The sequence below is a fragment of the Akebia trifoliata genome, chromosome 6 (assembly GCF_017979445.1).
Source record: "Akebia trifoliata isolate Shusen 1 chromosome 6, ASM1797944v1, whole genome shotgun sequence".
Taxonomy (NCBI): Eukaryota; Viridiplantae; Streptophyta; class Magnoliopsida; order Ranunculales; family Lardizabalaceae; genus Akebia; species Akebia trifoliata.
The window spans coordinates 2,058,706-2,077,902 of record NC_141380.1 but is presented as its reverse complement, the minus strand read 5'-3'; the positions used below and the strand labels follow the sequence as shown (position 1 = coordinate 2,077,902).

Here is a 19,197-nt window from a genome sequence, read left to right as displayed (position 1 = left end):
TTTTTTTCCTTCGAATTTATCCAAATTATAACCCCACCAAATAATTATGGAATTCAAACTTTGTTAGTATGTTAGGAAGGATTTGATTTGTGAATGATGCATCATGCCAAACCTATGGTCCACATTCACCGTGGGTAATGCTCATTGGTTGGGCTGATGGTTTGGATGGGAATCATGCATGATAAGGGCTATCAATACAGGTGATTTTGATCATTTTTGTCATTTATCACGCCAGCCAAGATTTGATTGTAATGTGTTTCCTCATTTATTAACTTGTATAGAAATGATATTAATGTAATGTTTTCAAATATTTCGTGTGGTGAAAATTTTGATTAAGCATTTGAATATTACACCTCTTGGTTCAGAGTCCTTGAAAAGATCACCAATACTCCAACTCAATTTAGGATTTGTTTTCAGAAACAAATGCTTGTATATTGGAGAAGCCCCACATACAATGTTGTGAGGCTATCCATCAACGCAAGAATCCTTTGATACTTGGCTCTGTGTTGGTAATGTTGGCTCAGAAAGGTAATTTTACTCATATATATATCCTTGTTATTAAATTCTTTTATACACAAATCTTATTTCAAGATTTTTCTTTAGTATGGTTGAATATAATCTTTTGGAATTATATATATATTGGGCATATTTGTCTTCATTCAGGCATCTAGTGGCGATTGATGATGAAATGGAAAGACCATAACCTTTAAATATGAGCTTTTATCAAATGGACAGAATTATGTTTATCTGTAGGACTGATTGTAACATGTTCTAAATGATTTGAAGGGGCATACCACAAGACTTGATTATGGTTATGGGAGCTCTTTATTGAGAGGATTCTATACTATAGGAAGAAAGCAGCTGAAATGTACTCCCCATTTCCTATAAATAATAAAATAAAAACTGTTGGGGTATTTTGTATTGGTTACTTAAATCTTTGTCCCTTTTAGTTAAATTGAATAAGTTGTTAGAAAATTGTAGTAAAAATCTTTTTGCATTAAGAAACTATGTGATTGATTGTTATAGAAATACAACACTACCGAGAAAAAAAACAAAGCATGCTAATGTTTTGCAATGATTTTTTTTTTTTTTTTTTTGTTGCTTTTCCTTCTATTTAAGTTATAGCATCCACCTATGTCATCTTCTACGTGATTATGGTGGATGGTCTCACATCTTCTCTATAAATAGTTTATTGTTTGTGATGAATAAAACACCAACACCTACTTTTTTATTTCTTATTTATATTTTGTTTTTATCGAAGTATCCCAGAACAATAGATCTGATCTTATTATATTTGCCTGGTGGCATTGACCCTGCGAGGTATCATAATTTCTCCGCTGGTGATTTTGAGGGTCGTATTGCTGGAGCTGAATTCAAGGGGCCTGTGAAAGAGTACTTAGAGAAGAATCTTGGATTTAGTGATGATTGGTGTTAACATAGCCGTGCTTGTTGAGTTGATCTTCTTTTTCTTCAGTGTCTATGTCACCTCCATAAACTTCTTAAACTTTTAGAAAAGATGGTGGACATAGATTTCGAAGACTTGGTAATAACCATTGATTCTGCAATTTGGAAAACCACAGTTAGTTTTCTTGATATTGAAATTGGCATGGACTGTAATAAGAAAAGAAAATTGCTACAAGTTCTAAACACCCAGTTGGAAATCACATTAAAATGATATTTTATGATTTTATTTTTTCATATAATAAAATCAATTTGGAAATATGATTATAATTATGACCTGCTTGGTATATCATAAGATGTTGTAAAATGCACTTTATTTTGTGAATGCTTAATATATTTTAGTTCCCTCTCAAACATCTCATTACATACTGAACCTTTTGTCATTACTAAGCTCATGAATATGAATTCTTATTGAAAAAGAATTATATAATGCCTAAAACAAAAAAAAATGAAGTAGATGGAATGCGAAACGGTCATAAAATTTACATGAAAAATGAAGTATTGTGTGTTTCTCATAAATAATGGGTCTCAAATGAAATACATGTGAATTTTTAAAGAAAATGATTGAGAGAAATGCTTGAAAAAACAGTTTAAGGCGTTGAATAGATTTAACAATGCAAAACACACGAAAAATATGGGACCCAATATTATTTCATTCTTGTGAAAATAATTTAATGCACAGTATGTGGGAGGCTTCTTTCTAAATCCCCGTTTCTTTTGGGTGGTGTTTTGATGATCCATTTAGTAACTTTTTCTTTCGTAATCTCCCCTCAACCCCATCTCCCTTATGGTAGTTTTAAAAAAAATCCAAAATACTATTTTTTTTTCACCTTTTATAACATACCTTGATTTTTCAACAGTGATTACCATCCATTCCAACAATTTGTGATGCTAAATGACGAATAGAGTACACATTATTTCAAATATTTAGATGTAAGATTTGATTTGATTATGAGAATGACTAACGAATGGAGAACAATATAGTCATAATTTAAAGATTTAGTCATAACGTTTGATTTGATTTTCTGTTCACTATTATAATATATGCGTTTTGGGTATTTCGAGAAGATCTATCTAGTACCAGGCTCAAAAAAGCGAAAAATCAAACTTGTCAAAAGATTTCGTGGTCCAGATTGAGTTTGAAAAAAAATCCAATTTTTTATACTATATCTTGACTTTAAAATGGACGGCCATTGTACTCTAAAATTTAAAATTTAAATCTACCTATTAAAAAAGGGGACAGTTCGGCAGCCCTAAAGTTTGCCAAGTTTGGTGCCAAACATTTTTCAAAATATAGGTTAAAACCTTTGGAATGAGCTGATTTTTTGTGAGGATGATCTCTATGATGAGGAGATAATCCTCACCAAAAATCAGCCTATTCCAAAACTTCTAACCCCATCAAAAGTTATTTACAAAAATTGGACGGTCCACGATTCTTCAACTTGTAAATTAGGGTTAGAAGTTTCAAAATGAGCTGATTTTTTGTGAGGATGATCTCTTCATCGTAGAGATCATCCTCACAAAATATCAGCCTATTCCAAAACTTCTAACCCCATCAAAAGTGATTTACAAAAAATGTTTAGCACCAAACTTGGCAAACTTTAGGGCTGTCGAACCGCTCCCATTAAAAAAAGATTTTTTTTTAAAGTTCATAAAACTTTATGCTCTACATCCATGTGGCACCTGATTGTGTTTTTAGGTGACATGCACATGCGGTCCACATGATAGCCAGTCCTTCAATCCATATAATCCCATCTCTTTCTCTCTATCTCAATATATATATACTAGAGTTCGCCCATGCCTATATCGAGGGAATCCTCTTTTGGGGTTAAAGGGGTAAAAGAGGAGAAATAACAAAATTGAAGGGGGTTATTAAAAAATTTGAGGTTGAAAGGGTAAAAGATGATAGATAGTAAAGTTAAAGAAGTTATTGAAAAAGAGTAGGGGGGGGAGGCAGGGTAAGAGGAAATTAAGAGTGGGTGGTCACAATAGCTTGGATAAGACCTTTATCCCACATAAGTGGGCCTTACCATTGTATTTTATTTTATATATAGAGGGTTAGGTTCAACAACCAAATTCCTACCCAAAGTTTTGGAATGGACTGATTTTTTATGAGGAGAGTCTCTATGGTGAGGAAATTATCCTTATAAAAGATCAGCCCATTCTAAAACTTCTAATCCCATCAAAAGTAGTTCATAAATAAACAGTAAAAATTGACAGTCCATGATTCTTCAACTTATAAACTGGAGTTAGAAGTTTCAGAATTGACTAAGTTTTTGTGAGAATCATCATCGATCATCCTCAAAAAATCAATTCATTCCGAAACTGTTAGCCCATATCAGGCAAATCACTTTGATTAGGATTTTGGCTCAAACTTAGACAACCAATCGTTACCCATATATATATTAGGGGAATGCTAACGTCCAAGATCTCATGGGGAAGTTAGCATTTTACAACACTTTTTTTTCAATAATATCCCTATCTATTTTTTCATTTAGTAAAAAAGATAAGGGTATATTAGTCTCTTACATAATAAATGCTTATTTATATAATTACTAAATGTCTATTTCATAATAAATACTAAGGGCATTTAATTTTTAGAATTAAATGTCTTGTTACAATAAATGATTTGGTAATCAATACAAACAAGCATTTATTATGTAAAAGACCAACATACCCCTATTTTTTCACTAAAAAAAAAAATGAATAGGCTATTATTCAAAAAATAAAGTGTTGGAGAATGCCAATATCCCTCTAAGGTTTTGGATGTTAGCATTCCTCTCCTCGTTTTGTTTTTTAGTGAAAAATATAAGGGTATGTTAGTTTTTTATACAATAAGTACATTTATTATGTCATTAATAAATGCATTTATTTTACCATTAATAAATACATTTATTATGTTGGCATTGATTGCTAAACCATTTAATACAACAAAGGCTTTTAATTTAGTGGGCATAGACTCATCAAAGGGAAAACAACAGTTCTATGGAAAAGGGAAAATATTGTAAAAGCTATCAAGATTGCAATTGCCCAATTTCGAAGCATTGAGTTCTCCTTCTGCTACAAGGATTGCAATCAAGCCGTGGACTATCTCGCTTCCTTCTTCAACTCCCCAGGTGCTATCATGTTACACCCTATGAATCTCCCTATTGAATTGCAAAGAATTGAAAGCAAGGATGCCAATGGGCATGCTTATGACAGAATGTAGTTGTTTTGTGTTTTATGTTTGAGAGTCAACCTTACCACCACCCCGCCCCCCCTCTTAATCTTCAAAAATAAATAAATAAATAAATATATATATATATGGGGTGGTTCAAGGGAGATATGTAAAAACAATGGTTTTTCAAATATAGGTTAGATGTTTTGGATTGAGCTGATTTTTTGTGAGGATAGTCACTACGATGAGAAGATCATCCTCACAAAAAATCAGCTCAATCTGAAACTTCTAAATCCATCAAAAGTGATTTACAAATTATTGATAAAAATTGACAAAAAATCGATGGTCCACATTTTAAATCACTTTTAATGGGGTTAGAAGTTTCAGATTGGACTGATTTTTTTTTCTCAAGATGATCTTCCCATCATATAAATCATCATCACAGAAAATCATCAAGCCGAAACTTCTAATCCATATTTTGAAAATTTATTAATGTGACATTGTTTTTTACATATGTTTTTTCATATGGCCATTGATCCTGACCCCCATATATATATATAGTATATAATTTAAAAATATATTTAAATGTTCATAACATTTATTATGTAAGCAAGAATTTATTGTGTAAAAGACTAATATAATTTTGTCTTTTTCACTAAAAGACAAAATAATGAGGGGTATTATTGAAAAAAAGTGTTGGACAATGCTAATGTCCACATAAAGTATTGGACATTAGCATTCCTCATATATATATAAAGAGTCATGATAAACTGACTCGAAAAAAGCCATTCAAAATTCATTGTCAGATGTGGCATGTACATAGAACCATGGATCTTTTTCTTCGGGCTACACAAAGGAAAAAAGATTTATGGTTATAGCAAGTGAATTTTTAGTGACTTTTTTTCGGGTAAGTTTATCATTAGTCATATATAAAATAAAACACAATGGTGAGTCACACTTTAGTTACAATTATGGGGTATAAACATCCCATTCCACCTACGTTGGAGTGGGATCGACAATACCCCACTTTATTGTCTGTCCTCTTCACCCCTACAATTTTATTATTTTTCTTCTCTTCTTCTCCCTCTATTTTGCAATAATAGCCCTCCAATTTTACAATATTTCATCTTTTACCATCATTTTCAATTATATTCCTATAACTTTACGATCTTTCCTATCTTACTACCTCTTTAACCACAAAAAGGATGCCCAGGCAAACTCTAGTATTACATAAATAGAAGAGTTATGACAATCTAACTTAAGCACATGGCATACTTAATTGACTTATCTGATGTGACAGGCTTGAAAATTGTAGATATGCTCTCTTCGAGATACAAACTGCACCTTTTATAGGGAATTGTAGTTTTGTATCCTGAGGAACACACATCTACGATTCACGAGCCTATCACGTCAGGTAAGTCGATTAAGTTGCCACGTGCCTAAGTCAAATTATCAGCACTCTAAATAAAACAAAACAATGGGTCCCACTCTCTTTGTCTTAAGATTTATATTCATAAATAAATAATCTTGAGGACAAATTTTACTTTTTTACCTTTTATTTTCTTCATCTTTCCAAAAACACCCCTACCTTTATCTCTTTCTTCTATTAATTTTTCAATGTTATCTCTCCAACTTTATTGTCTTTCATCTTCTCCTCCATTTCTTAAAAATAGTATTTCTCTAATTTTATTCTTTTTCCCCTTCAACCCAAAAGATTTTTTAATAAATACTCTTCCAACTTTATTATTTTTCCTCTTTTATTTCCTTAACCCCAAAAAAGATGCTTATGTCGTAGGCACGAAGAAATTGTAGATCTAGTATATATAGAAAATAGGATGGTTGCTTCCCTTTTTAATCTAACCATGAATCTCGAAGACAATTTTATTGTCTTTTTTCTCCTTACCTACCTAAGAATATCCCAAATTTATTGTCTTTTCTCTTCTCTCCTTTTCCAACAATATCATCTAACTTTATTATCTTTTCTATTCCTTAGCCTTTTGCATGAACTGAAGTAGCGTGGACTAAGGGTGTCAATGGGTCGGTTCATGTTCAATTCCTAAGGTATTTAGAACTAGAACCATTATATTTTTTTGATGTAATATCTGATCATGTTTTTGGATGTCTCAAAATCCCTTACTAACTTAGTCAGTCTAGCCTTACTCTACGGGATGGTAGGAGTTCGAATCAAACTCGAAACCAAAATGCAAAAGTATAAGTAAAATTCTAGTATAATTCGGTATCGGACACAAGTATCCAACAAACGGTTGATATGATGAGATTATATCAATCGCAAAGAAAATGTGTGGTCACAAGTCTCTATTCGTATCTCAGCCGTTTGTTTGTCCAACGTGGAAAACGAGTTGTAGGACAACTTGGACATTACAGTTATAAATAGGTGACAGATAAGTAATTCGCTCTGTTCAAAACTCGCGGGAGCGTCCAAAGACGAGGTTCAATCCAACAAAAACTCCGATTTGTCGTTCACATCTTCTAAACTCTTTACGATCTCTCTTCTCTGATTTTCATTCTAGAAATCTGCGAGGGAGAGAATTCAAAGCAGAGCTTCAATGGCTGCGGCTTCGAATAGGAGTGAGCACTTGAGATTTCCATCGATAGCAGAAACGAGTCCTTCGCACGAACTTCAAACGCTCATGAGGTCGCGAAAGATGAAGAAGAGCTTCTTTGGGCAGCTATTGAGAGATTCCCTCCTCATAAACGAGCGAATTACGCACTCTTGAGGCGAAGTGCTTCAGAGTCAGATGGAGGAGATGAGAAAACGGAGACAATAGATGTTAGGAAGCTCGATCGTTTTGGTCGAGAACTTGTTGTCAAGAAAGCTTTGGCCACGAATGAGCAGGACAATTACAAGCTCTTGTCAGCCATTAAAGAACGACTTGATAGGTATTGCAATCTTCATCTCCTTTGTGACTTCCAACTGCTTTGATTCGTTGGTTTTTTTTTTTGTTTACTTATTTAATATTTAGAGTCAGGCTAGCCTGACTAATGTAGTAAGATTTCAATTGTTATTCAGCTCACATGGATTCTAAGATAAAAACACTTCCATTACTAAGTTAATGAGGAAAGTTTCCTAGTCGGGCACGTTTTGGCATCCAAAAAACGTGATCTAAGGTTGCAACCTGGGCGGGTTGACATTAAAACCATGCTCAACCCAACCCAAGTAGAAGACCCTTCAACCTGACCATCGGGCTAAGCTCACAGACACAAAGCTCAACCTGAGTTTGATATTATAAATGGTCGAGAACTTGTTGTCAAGAAAGCTTTGGCCACGAATGAGCAGGACAATTACAAGCTCTTGTCAGCCATTAAAGAACGACTTGATAGGTATTGCAATCTTCATCTCCTTTGTGACTTCCAACTGCTTTGATTCGTTGGTTTTTTTTTTGTTTACTTATTTAATATTTAGAGTCAGGCTAGCCTGACTAATGTAGTAAGATTTCAATTGTTATTCAGCTCACATGGATTCTAAGATAAAAACACTTCCATTACTAAGTTAATGAGGAAAGTTTCCTAGTCGGGCCACGTTTTGGCATCCAAAAAACGTGATCTAAGGTTGCAACCTGGGCGGGTTGGACATTAAAACCATGCTCAACCCAACCCAAGTAGAAGACCCTTCAACCTGACCATCGGGCTAAGCTCACAAACACAAGCTCAACCTGAGTTTGATATTATAAAATCGGGTTGAGTTCAGGTTAGCCCAAATTTAAATAATTTTGGATGGTTTCGTTGAGTTGGGCAGGTTGGACATTTTGAATAATCATAATTTCGTTTTGATTAGCAAATAAATTTAATATTTAAAAAAAGATATACAATATCAAAAATAAAATTACTAGTAAATAAAATACAATACAACTTTGAAATCTATCATTAAGAAAATATTTATACGAACCATGCTAAACCAAAGTTCACATTAATATTACTTGATTGTTCACAAGTCATAATAATAAGATGGAATAAAAAATCTATAATTAACATAAAAGTATTTATATATATAAGTATCTGGCATGGGTTCTATTGAGTCGGGTTAAGATATTTTAACCTAGGCTCCATTCATCTTCTACATAATTTGACCCAGACTCACTCATCTATTAGGTTGAGGCCGGATTGAGTTCGGGACAGCCCATGCAGGTTGCAGCCCTAACGGTATCAGATGCCACAGTGATGTAGAATTAGAACGCAAAATTTTAAAAACTTCCAAAAAAAAAAAAGAAGTTATTTTTCATTGACAAGTTTTAATTTTAAGTTTGAGAGTACTGTGGATGTTCATTTTCAATACTTGGATCAAGTTTTAAAAAAAAGAATCACTTTCTTTTATCATGAAAACTTCAAATCCTGTATATCTGAAGTCCCTATTATGGGATAGAACACCAATCCGCCGTCGTTTTGGCTTCAGATTAATTACTCTTGTTGATAAAATTAAAGTATATTATTATTACCGAATTCATGGATTAATCTTCTCTTAAATGCTTTATCTTTATGTTTATCTAAATCGACATACAAACTTAATCTTACATCAGAGTTGGATTGGAGGTTCCCAAAGTCGAAGTGAGGTTTGAGAACCTGAACATTACGGCCGATGTTCAGACTGGCTCAAGAGCTTTGCCTACGCTCGTGAATTATGTCCGTAACACATTAGAGGTACACATATATATCTCCTTTACATTTATATGTAGCTTTCTCTTTTATATCGATCATTGCTTTAAGACAAGATTGTTTCTGATTATTTGATTATTTGTGTTTTTGATGACAGCAAACCCTATCTAGTTTAAGGATATTTCGTCCAACAAGGCAATCATTGACAATCTTGACAAACACCAGTGGTTTTGTGAAACCTGGAAGGTATATATATACATCGACTTTATTTATTTATTTTTTATTTTCGATAACTGCATATCCCCGTAGACAGCAGGCCAGGCCCGTATCTGGGCTCTGCCCAATCTATAGACCATGGTCTTGTTAAGGATTAGTCTTAGGGCACGTGCAATGTCTACACATCACATGCACCTAATAAGTGAGGGTGCACCCTCGCAGGTGACCCCCAAGGAATTAATGCTCATACTGGGTATCTGACCTATGGGCATTAACTGCTTATCAATCCAAAATGTCCATTGAGCCAACCCCTTATGGTTTATACATTTAATTGATCTTCATTTCATGCATTGAATACGACAAAATATCAATTTTGATACACTATTCATTTTTTGTCACTTTTATTATTTAATTTAGTTGATAAAATACTAGCGATTTTACCTTATTAGTAATCTCACTAGTAATTTATCAAGGAATTTGTTGATTATAAAAGTGACAAATTAACTAGAAAAACATGTTTTGGGAATTAAAATGAAAAGTGTATTAAAATCGGAATTTGGACATTAGTTGCCCATGTTTTGGGAAAAGTTCCTCTTTGTTTTTTATTTTAAATAATTAGGGTCTAATAATTAAAAGTTGTGATGCCAATAAGAGCTCTCAAAATAAAGTGTAAGGATTTTGTAACTCAACCTGACAGGGGAACTCAAGTGACGTGTACCTACAAGAACTTCAGATTTTTCCCTCGGGATACACAACTGCACATCTCATAAAATTATAAAACATGTACAGTTAGTTATGTATCCTGAGTTAGCGAGTTACCCTATTAAGTCAGTTACAAAATCAGTGATCAAAAAATAAATATAACTTTTAGCTAAAAGTTGGCAAGTGATTTCTACAAAATCCATGACCTTTTTTCTCTTCTAAATGTCTACACATACATTTGTGTCTTAATAGGATGACATTGCTGTTGGGGCCTCCAGGTTCTGGTAAATCCACCTTACTAAAGGTACTTGCGGGGAAGCTCGACCACACCTTAAAGGTTAGTGCAAATTATGTATAGAAATTTAGCCCATTTAAATTAAACAATATGTATTATCGAAATTTAATACCATGGAACTACCGTTTAACACTGACTTTATTTTCTGCTTGGTTTTCAGAAAAGTGGGAATATTACATACAATGGACATAAGCTTGACGATTTTTGCGTACAAAGGACTTCTGCATATATAAGCCAAACAGACAATCATATTGCAGAACTAACTGTGAGAGAAACTTTAGATTATGCTGCGAGATTTCAAGGTGCAAGCGATGGCTTTGCAGGTTTGCTTAGTACTCCATCCCCATTCCCATTATAACATCACTTCATTTGCCGAATAATCTGCTCTTTGTATTAAATACTACTGCAGTTTCACATATTAATCATATTTTTATAGATGAGATTCTCTTTCACTCTAATATAGAGTTTTCTTTGTTTATGGACTTGTATTACAGCATAGTTCCCTCACAAATCACTGGTCACTAGCTATAATAAAGAAATCTCTTAATCCATAAAAATAAAATAAAAAATTGACTTGTGGGAGTAATCTTTCAGTGCAGTACTAGTAGAGTATTATTTTTTATGGTTTGATTTGCGAATTGTAGGATATTTGAAAGATCTGGCCAGACTAGAGAAGGAATATAACATTCGTCCAAATCCAGAGATCGATGCCTTTATGAAGGTTGTTATCCAAACTTGTTTTTTTTTTTTTCTCTCCCACTTTTGTCTTTTGTTTTCACTGAAACTAATTTAAGTGCATGCACAGGCATCTTCTGTTGGTGGCACGAAGCACAATCTTGCGACAGATTACATCTTGAAAGTGCTTGGTCTTGATGTATGTTCGGAAACCTTGGTTGGTAATGATATGCTCAGAGGTGTTTCAGGCGGTCAAAGAAAGAGAATTACTACAGGTAACAAAATTTTGAAAATTTATATAAAGGGGAATGCTAACGTCTAAGACCTCATGGAAACGTTGGCATCCTCCACCACATTTACTTTTCAATAATACCTTTGTCCATTGTTTTTAGTGAAAAAGACAAATGTCTATTGGTCTTTGTGCAATGATATTGTTGTAAAAATAAAAAAAACTTATGGACATATTTATAAAAATATTTTTGGCATTGATTGTCAAAACATTTATATTTAAATCTAAAAACTAAAATGCCTTGAGTATTTATGATGTAAACTCGCATTTATAGTGTAGTCAATGTTAAGAAAACAGACGCAATCAAGAAAACAAATAGAAAAAAAACCAAACACAAGATGCAATCACACAAAGAAACATAGAGATTTTACGTGATTCCTTTTATATTGAGGTATGTCCACGGATCACATCGATTCCACTATGAAGAAAAACTCATAGTTACAAATTACACCCTTTCACCAAAACAAGAAATATGAATACCCCAAGAAACCTAACTAGGATTTTACATAATATTAGTGAAATTACGAAAATACTCTTTGAAAATTTTCTTTTGAGAGTGTCACCCCCCCAAACCCCCCAGCGAGCTCACCGCCAAGCTCATCCAACGTGAAGGCATGGCTTGATTTACAATACCTCCTTGTTGACCAGTACTATCAGGCTCCACAAACCACAACAGTCAGGGGCCAAATGTTTGGGGCATGCCTTGTTAAACTGCTTTGTTTGTTTTCCATTTCAGGAGAAATGATTGTTGGGCCAAGGAAAACCCTTTTCATGGATGAAATATCTACTGGCCTTGACAGCTCTACGACATATCAAATCGTGAAATGCCTACAAAATTTTGTCCACCTAATGGAGGGTACTGTACTGAAAAGAGACATTCTTTACCTTAATAATCTTATTATTATTATATTTACAGGTAACATCCAGAAAGGATCAAGCCCAATACTGGGCTAATCCTTCAAAGCCGTATGTGTTTCTTCCTGTTTCAAAAATTGCAGATGCGTTCAAACACTCTGTATATGGGAAGTCTGTAGACTCCACTCTTTCAGTTCCATATGATAAAACAAAGAGTCATCCTTCAGCTCTTTCCATGACAAAGTTTGCTGTATCTAAATGGGAGCTTTTCAAGACGTGCTTTGTACGAGAAGGTCTACTGATCAACAGGCATCGTTTCCTTTATACATTTAGAACATGCCAAGTATGTTTTAATTCTCTCTTTTTTTCTCATTTACTTAATTTATTTATACATTTGAGTTGGGAGTGCAAAAGAGTAAGTAAAGACTGGTCAATAGTACCACCTTGTGGTATCCAAATCTGATAGCACAGAGATGAAGAGAACAAAATTCTAAGAAATTTGAAAACCTTGGATCAAGAGCAGAAATGAAATTCTTTTTTTTTTTTTTAAATCTGAATTTTTCCATGAAATCTAGAGGACTGGTGTTAGATTGCCAAAATGGTGATCCATGTGGGTCGTTACTAAGATTTGAAATCTTACTACTTAGTTAGTAGGCTATCCTGACTAATAGCCAAAAGCAAGCGAAGGTAAGGTGGTCAGTCCAAGAGAAGCGACCGATCTCATATTGGCAGTAGGGTTGGTCTATACTTACTCCCTGTTTTTGCTCCCGCTTGCAGGGCCCATATGGATATCATTTAACAATCTGGACTTATAGTAAGGTTTCCCTACTTTAGAGACAATCCTAACAGAATTTTAATCCTTTTTGGCATTTCTAGACTAATGAAATGCTAACTTGAAGTCGAAAAATCTAACATCTAGACTATTCATATAACAAACTTTGTTTTAAGCAAACTCTTTTAGACTATTCAATGTCCTACTGTTCAGTTCATGTATAACTCTGTTAAATAGTATGCTGAATTGGGGAAAAAAAAACTATATTTTCTACTTTAGGTTTTTGCTTTGTAAGACTCAAAAAAAGGTTGATTCTTTCTCTTAACACACAAAATTGATCCCTACTAGGTACTTGCCAAATTCGGGAGCCTTATCATATAATGTGTTTTATTTTAAAACTTTTTTATTGCATATTTTACAGGTTGCATTTGTAGGAATTGTCACATGCACAATGTTTCTACAAACAAGATCACAGCATACAAATGAGACAAATGGAAACCTCTATCTTTCTTGCTTGTTTTTCGGACTGGTGCATATGATGTTTAACGGATTTTCTGAGCTGTCCATTATGATTTCTCGACTCCCGGTATTCTATAAGCAAAGAGATAATTTATTTCATCCTGCTTGGGCATGGTCTGTTCCGAGTTGGATTTTGCGTGTACCGTACTCAATCGTTGAAGCTGTTGTATGGTCATGTATCGTATATTATACAGTTGGCTTTGCCCCTGGTGCTGGGAGGTATCTTTTGTTCATCAATTTTACCGGTTACAGTGATGCAATTGTATCTTTCATTTTCTTTGTACTTATAAACTCTTTTTAAAACATTGTAGGTTTTTCCGTTTCATGTTCTTACTATTTTCTGTACACCAAATGGCATTGGGCCTCTTCCGGTTGATGGCTGCTATCTCACGAGATATGATCATTGCCAATACATTTGGATCTGCTGCACTGCTAGTTATATTCTTATCGGGCGGATTCATCCTTCCAAAAGGTTGGCTGTAGTTTTTTTTTTTTTTTTTTCTTTCCTTTTAATAAATTAAATGATACTTTTGGGGGTGTGGTTTTATATAACGATAGAGTGTTTTGTGTTTTCAACTTATCAGCAATGATCAAGCCATGGTGGGAGTGGGCTTTTTGGGTGTCCCCGTTATCATATGGACAACGTGCAATTTCAGTTAATGAATTTACTGCCACATCATGGATGGAGGTATGTCATATAGCTGATGAACCAAAATTCCATATATATGTCTTAATTTAAATTATTATTGAATGAGATTCATCGGTCTTGCACACTTTCACTTGGCAGAGGTCTCACTATGGAAACAATACAGTTGGATATAATGTCCTACATTCACATGGATTGCCAAGTGGAGATTACTGGTATTGGCTTGGTGTTGGTGCTTTATTACTGTATGCTCTCCTTTTCAATAACGTGGTGACTCTTGCCTTGACTCACCTTAATCGTAAGCCCACAATCCTCTCTCTCTCTCTCTCTCTCTCTCTCTCTCTCATGTCTTTCTGATAACCATTCCATGAATAACTATTACAGCTATTAGAAAGGCGCAAATGGTGATTTCACTCGATGCTGCAGAAAAGAATTCTGATGATACTGGTGGTCAGTACCCAATATCTGAAATTCATATCAATGATATATGATTTTTTTGCATTAAATATGGAACCATATCTAATGATCACCTGAAATTTTGCAGTAAAAGGACAGATACCTGGAATGAGGCCTGTATCTGTTGAAAGTGGAGCATCTAAGAAGGGAATGATTCTTCCATTTCAACCGTTATCAATGACATTTCATAATGTAAATTACTTTGTTGATATGCCGAAGGTAAACTTTTAATTTGGTTTTCTTTACTTGTTTGTTAAATCATTGTTTTCTTTACTTGTTTTTAAATCAAGTTATTTTACACTATTTCTTTGTTTGTCTCAGGAAATGAAAGGTATTGCGGAAAAGAAATTGCAACTCCTGTCAAATGTGAGCGGAGTATTCTCACCAGGTGTTCTTACAGCATTAGTTGGTTCAAGTGGTGCTGGGAAAACAACATTAATGGATGTGCTTGCCGGTAGGAAGACTGGTGGATATATTGAAGGAGATATTAGGATATCAGGGCACCTGAAAATTCAAAGCACTTTCGCCAGAATCTCGGGATATGTCGAACAAACAGATATACATTCTCCTCAAATAACAGTTGAAGAATCCCTGTTGTTCTCTTCATCTCTTCGACTTCCAAAGGAAGTTGACAAAAAAACCAGACATGTTAGCTTCTTGACAGCTTTTTATATGTATGTGTAATTGTTTTTCTTCTTTGAGTTAATCCATTTCCATGCAATGCAGGAATTCGTTGAAGAAGTGATGAAATTAGTAGAGCTTGATACTCTTAGGAATGCTTTGGTTGGTTTGCCTGGGAGTAGTGGATTGTCAACAGAACAAAGAAAACGTCTTACAATCGCAGTGGAACTTGTTTCAAATCCATCCATTATTTTTATGGATGAACCCACTTCTGGATTGGATGCACGAGCAGCAGCAATTGTGATGCGTACCGTTCGTAATACCGTTGATACTGGAAGAACTGTGGTCTGTACCATACATCAACCGAGCATTGATATATTTGAAGCATTTGATGAGGTTGGTAAAAAAAAATATTTTGAGAGTTTTGATTCCTCAAATGAATTTGAGAACTCACAATTTTTGCTTGCATATTTATTTGTTTTAAATTGCTTCTGTGGTTTCAATGCAGCTACTTCTTATGAAACGAGGGGGTAGAGTTATATATGGAGGGAAGCTTGGTGACCACTCCCAGACTATGATTAACTACTTTCAGGTACCAGTGAACTCTCTTACTTTCTTATTTATTTTGGTAGAAGGAGAAATGCTATCAATTGAATCGAAATCTTACAACATGTAGGCTCCAATATTAAAGTTAATAAAGAGCTTGTAGTTGAAAGACATATATTTGTTGGTTTCTCACTAGCTCGCACTTGTGGTCATACAAATGACACAAGTTTTTCTTTGATATTGGTGTTGGAAAGCTATTTAAAATGCATCATTTTCCTGAGTTAAAGATTCTTTGCTGGCAGAAGGTGTTCACTTCTGATACTATTAGATAAATCTAGTTGGGGCTTTTCTTCCTACTTGTAAAGTTCATACAATATTCATTGAGATTTATATGTATTCAAACTTTTAAAGATATAATTTACATGTCGAAAAGAATTGAATTATAATCACTAATCGTCTACTCAGGTGGCTGCTTTTACTTTGTATTCCCCTGTTTTTTTTATGTTCTGAGATACAAAACAATTTATCTTTTACATTCTATTGCTACTACATCTGATCCTGCTTCATGCATTTCTCTAGTAGCAAAGATTGAGCCTATCAGTTAATATATTGAATGATATATATTATATAATTCTTGATTCAAACTCCATGGCTTATAAGCTCCCGAATAAGTTTAGCAGAGGTAAAATATATACAAATTTACATGAGCCAATATGCTAAGTATCTCCAACACACAGATAGTTTGTAGGAATAGTTGCATCTTTTGATAATGAAAATCCATTCATTTGGATTAGTTACTGTAATACTTCATCTGCTGGGTTATATAACAAGTATATTTTGAACACAATATTTAAGCATCTCATTTTCTACCAGTTTTGTTATTTATGAATAAGTTCGTCATCCTAACATATTTTCCTCACACAGAGAATCGATGGAATCCCTCCTATTCCCAATGGTTACAATCCAGCCACTTGGATGCTTGAGGTCAGCACTTCAGCTGCTGAACATAGGATCGGTCAAGACTTTGCAGATATATACAGAAATTCCAATCAATACAGGTGATTTTGATCACTTCTTTGTCATTTATCATGCAGTTTAGATTTGATTGTAACATGTTTCATCTTGTTTGTTAACCCAATATTAAAATGATGTTCTCCAACAAGCAGAATGTAATGTTTTCAAATCTTTTCTTTAGGGTGGTGGAAGATTCGATTGAGCTTTTGAGTATTCCACCAGCTGGTTCAGAACCCTTGAAGTTCACTTCTACATATTCACAAGATTCTCTTACTCAATTTAAGATTTGTTTTTGGAAACAAATGCTGGTATATTGGAGAAGCCCCACTTACAATGTTGTGAGGCTATTCTTTACCACAATGAGTGCACTCATACTTGGCTCTGTGTTTTGGAATGTGGGCTCAAAAAGGTAATTTTCTTATTTAGTCCTACTTGTCGGTCGTTCTTGCGTGTCCAGATTTTTCTTATCTAATCCTCATTTTGAATTCAATTTTCATATATTTTTTCTAAATTCCATTTCTAGTGGGGATTGAGATCAAAATGGAAAGACTCGTAACATTTAAGCAGGAATGGCTTAACATGTTCTAAATGTTTTGTAGGGACACACCACAAGACTTGATTATGGTTATGGGAGCTCTTTATTCTGCGTGCTTATTTCTCGGTGTCAATAATTCTTCTTCAGTACAACCAGTTATCTCTATTGAGAGGACTGTTTACTATAGGGAAAAAGCAGCTGGGATGTACTCCCCATTTCCCTATGCAGCAGCCCAGGTAAGAGTTTTGGTGTTGGGTAGCGCTTTTGGTCCTGTTGTTATTCCTTTTAAAGAATCAGATAATAATTTTCTCGTCAACAGGGTCTTGTCGAGATTCCATACATCAGCATACAAACAATACTATATGGTGTCATCACATTCTTCATGATCAACTTCAAAAAAACAATAGGTAACACTTTACACATTCATGTTGAAGTTGCTGGTTGTTTGGGACCAAATTCTCTCCAGTCTCTCCTCCGTAATTGTTTTTAAGTAGATTCTATCAATTGACCCAAAGTTCAACATTCATTTTTTATCACATAATTAGTTCACAAACTTTTTTCCAAATCACGCACTCGTCACCATGTTAATGATTGTTATCGAAGACAACACTGAACGAAAGCATGGGTCCTGTTTTGCAGTGAAATTTCTGCTCTACCTTCTGTTTATGTTCCTCACATTCACCTACTTCACATTCTACGGGATGATGGCGGTCGGTCTAACATCTTCCCCGCACTTGGCAGCGGTTGTTTCTTCCGCATTTTACTCTTTATGGAATCTTTTCTCGGGTTTTCTCGTTCCAAAACCAGTAAGTAGTTTGTTATTTGTGATGAATAAAATTCTAGTGACTATATGATTTCTTATTTGCCTTTTTGTTCTTTACAGAGTATCCCGGGATGGTGGATCTGGTTTCATTATATTTGCCCAGTAGCGTGGACCCTGCGAGGTATCATTACTTCTCAACTTGGTGATTTGGAGGATCATATAGTTGGACCTGAATTCGAGGGGTCTGTGAAAGAGTATTTGGAGAAGAATCTTGGGTTTGGTCCTGGGATGATTGGTGTTAGTGTAGCAGTACTGATCGCCTTCGTCTTCTTATTTTTTAGTGTCTATGCTACCTCCATAAAGCTCCTAAATTTTCAGAAAAGATGATGGTCCCAGACTTTGGACGCATGGTAGTAGCAATGGTAGCTGCGATGGGGGAATTAGTTTTCTTGATGTTGAGATTGGCATTGAAATGGCATTTTACATTTTTTATGTTTTGATTTTGATATTTGATATAATACAGATCTATTTGTAACATCATTATAATTATAATTCAAGAGGTTTCAATTTAGTCTGTACGTGTTCTCTAATTGTGAAAATTTGATTCTTGTATGTCTTGGAACCATGAGAATCCTGAATTGTTTTCTTTTACTATGTTATTTGTTCTATGAGAATGTGTAATTGATCTCCATCTCTAGGAAAAACACCAATCTCCTATTAGGAAGATTCCTAATTTTCCTTGGAGGATTTTACTCTGACATAAAATTCTTTTTTTGACAATTCAAAAGTGAGCCTTAGTTCAGCATTCTTCCTTTGTTTAGTCAGAATATGAATGAGATCAGAGGCTTTCTTTTTTTTTTTGAAAAATGCTGGAGTAATATTGAAATTTACATCGTCTCACACATTGCTGATGTGGATGTGTCTAGAATCATAGATGCTTTTAATCGAGATAAGAGTGAAAAGCATCAATGGTTTTGTGGGCACCTCTGCATCAGCAATGCTTGAAACGATATAACCTTTTAGAGCACCTGACTAATCCTTGAGACACCTTTAGTACCATTCCA

General features: G+C 34.3%; 2 protein-coding genes across 3 annotated transcripts; both read left to right on the top strand.

The window, feature by feature from the left end:
- The first annotated feature begins 1,516 nt into the window (after window positions 1–1,516).
- On the top strand, window positions 1,517–13,853 carry LOC147399522 (ABC transporter G family member 31-like). The gene is made up of 13 exons (XM_086446530.1): window positions 1,517–1,613; window positions 4,431–4,665; window positions 7,238–7,519; window positions 7,838–7,960; window positions 9,154–9,274; window positions 9,387–9,475; window positions 10,400–10,484; window positions 10,603–10,765; window positions 11,087–11,163; window positions 11,248–11,392; window positions 12,143–12,225; window positions 12,323–12,604; window positions 13,455–13,853. Exons 1-13 carry the CDS (start codon window positions 1,517–1,519, stop codon window positions 13,851–13,853), a joined length of 2,181 nt encoding a protein of 726 aa, XP_086302656.1.
- Window positions 13,647–18,606, top strand: LOC147399521 (ABC transporter G family member 31-like). Of its 2 annotated transcripts, XM_086444909.1 has the most exons (15): window positions 13,647–13,771; window positions 13,864–14,024; window positions 14,137–14,240; window positions 14,340–14,496; window positions 14,583–14,648; window positions 14,743–14,873; window positions 14,976–15,302; window positions 15,381–15,671; window positions 15,784–15,867; window positions 16,746–16,879; window positions 17,017–17,244; window positions 17,435–17,606; window positions 17,690–17,777; window positions 18,010–18,176; window positions 18,254–18,606. In XM_086444909.1, the coding sequence occupies exons 2-15, from the start codon at window positions 13,877–13,879 to the stop codon at window positions 18,518–18,520; spliced, it is 2,364 nt and encodes a 787-aa protein (XP_086301035.1). In that variant the 5' UTR covers window positions 13,647–13,771; window positions 13,864–13,876; the 3' UTR covers window positions 18,521–18,606. The 2 variants fall into 2 exon arrangements, with proteins under 2 accessions (XP_086301035.1, XP_086301036.1); XM_086444910.1 differs by lacking the exons at window positions 13,647–13,771; window positions 13,864–14,024; window positions 14,137–14,240; ... (1 more) ...; window positions 14,583–14,648; window positions 14,743–14,873.
- The last annotated feature ends 591 nt before the right edge of the window (window positions 18,607–19,197 follow it).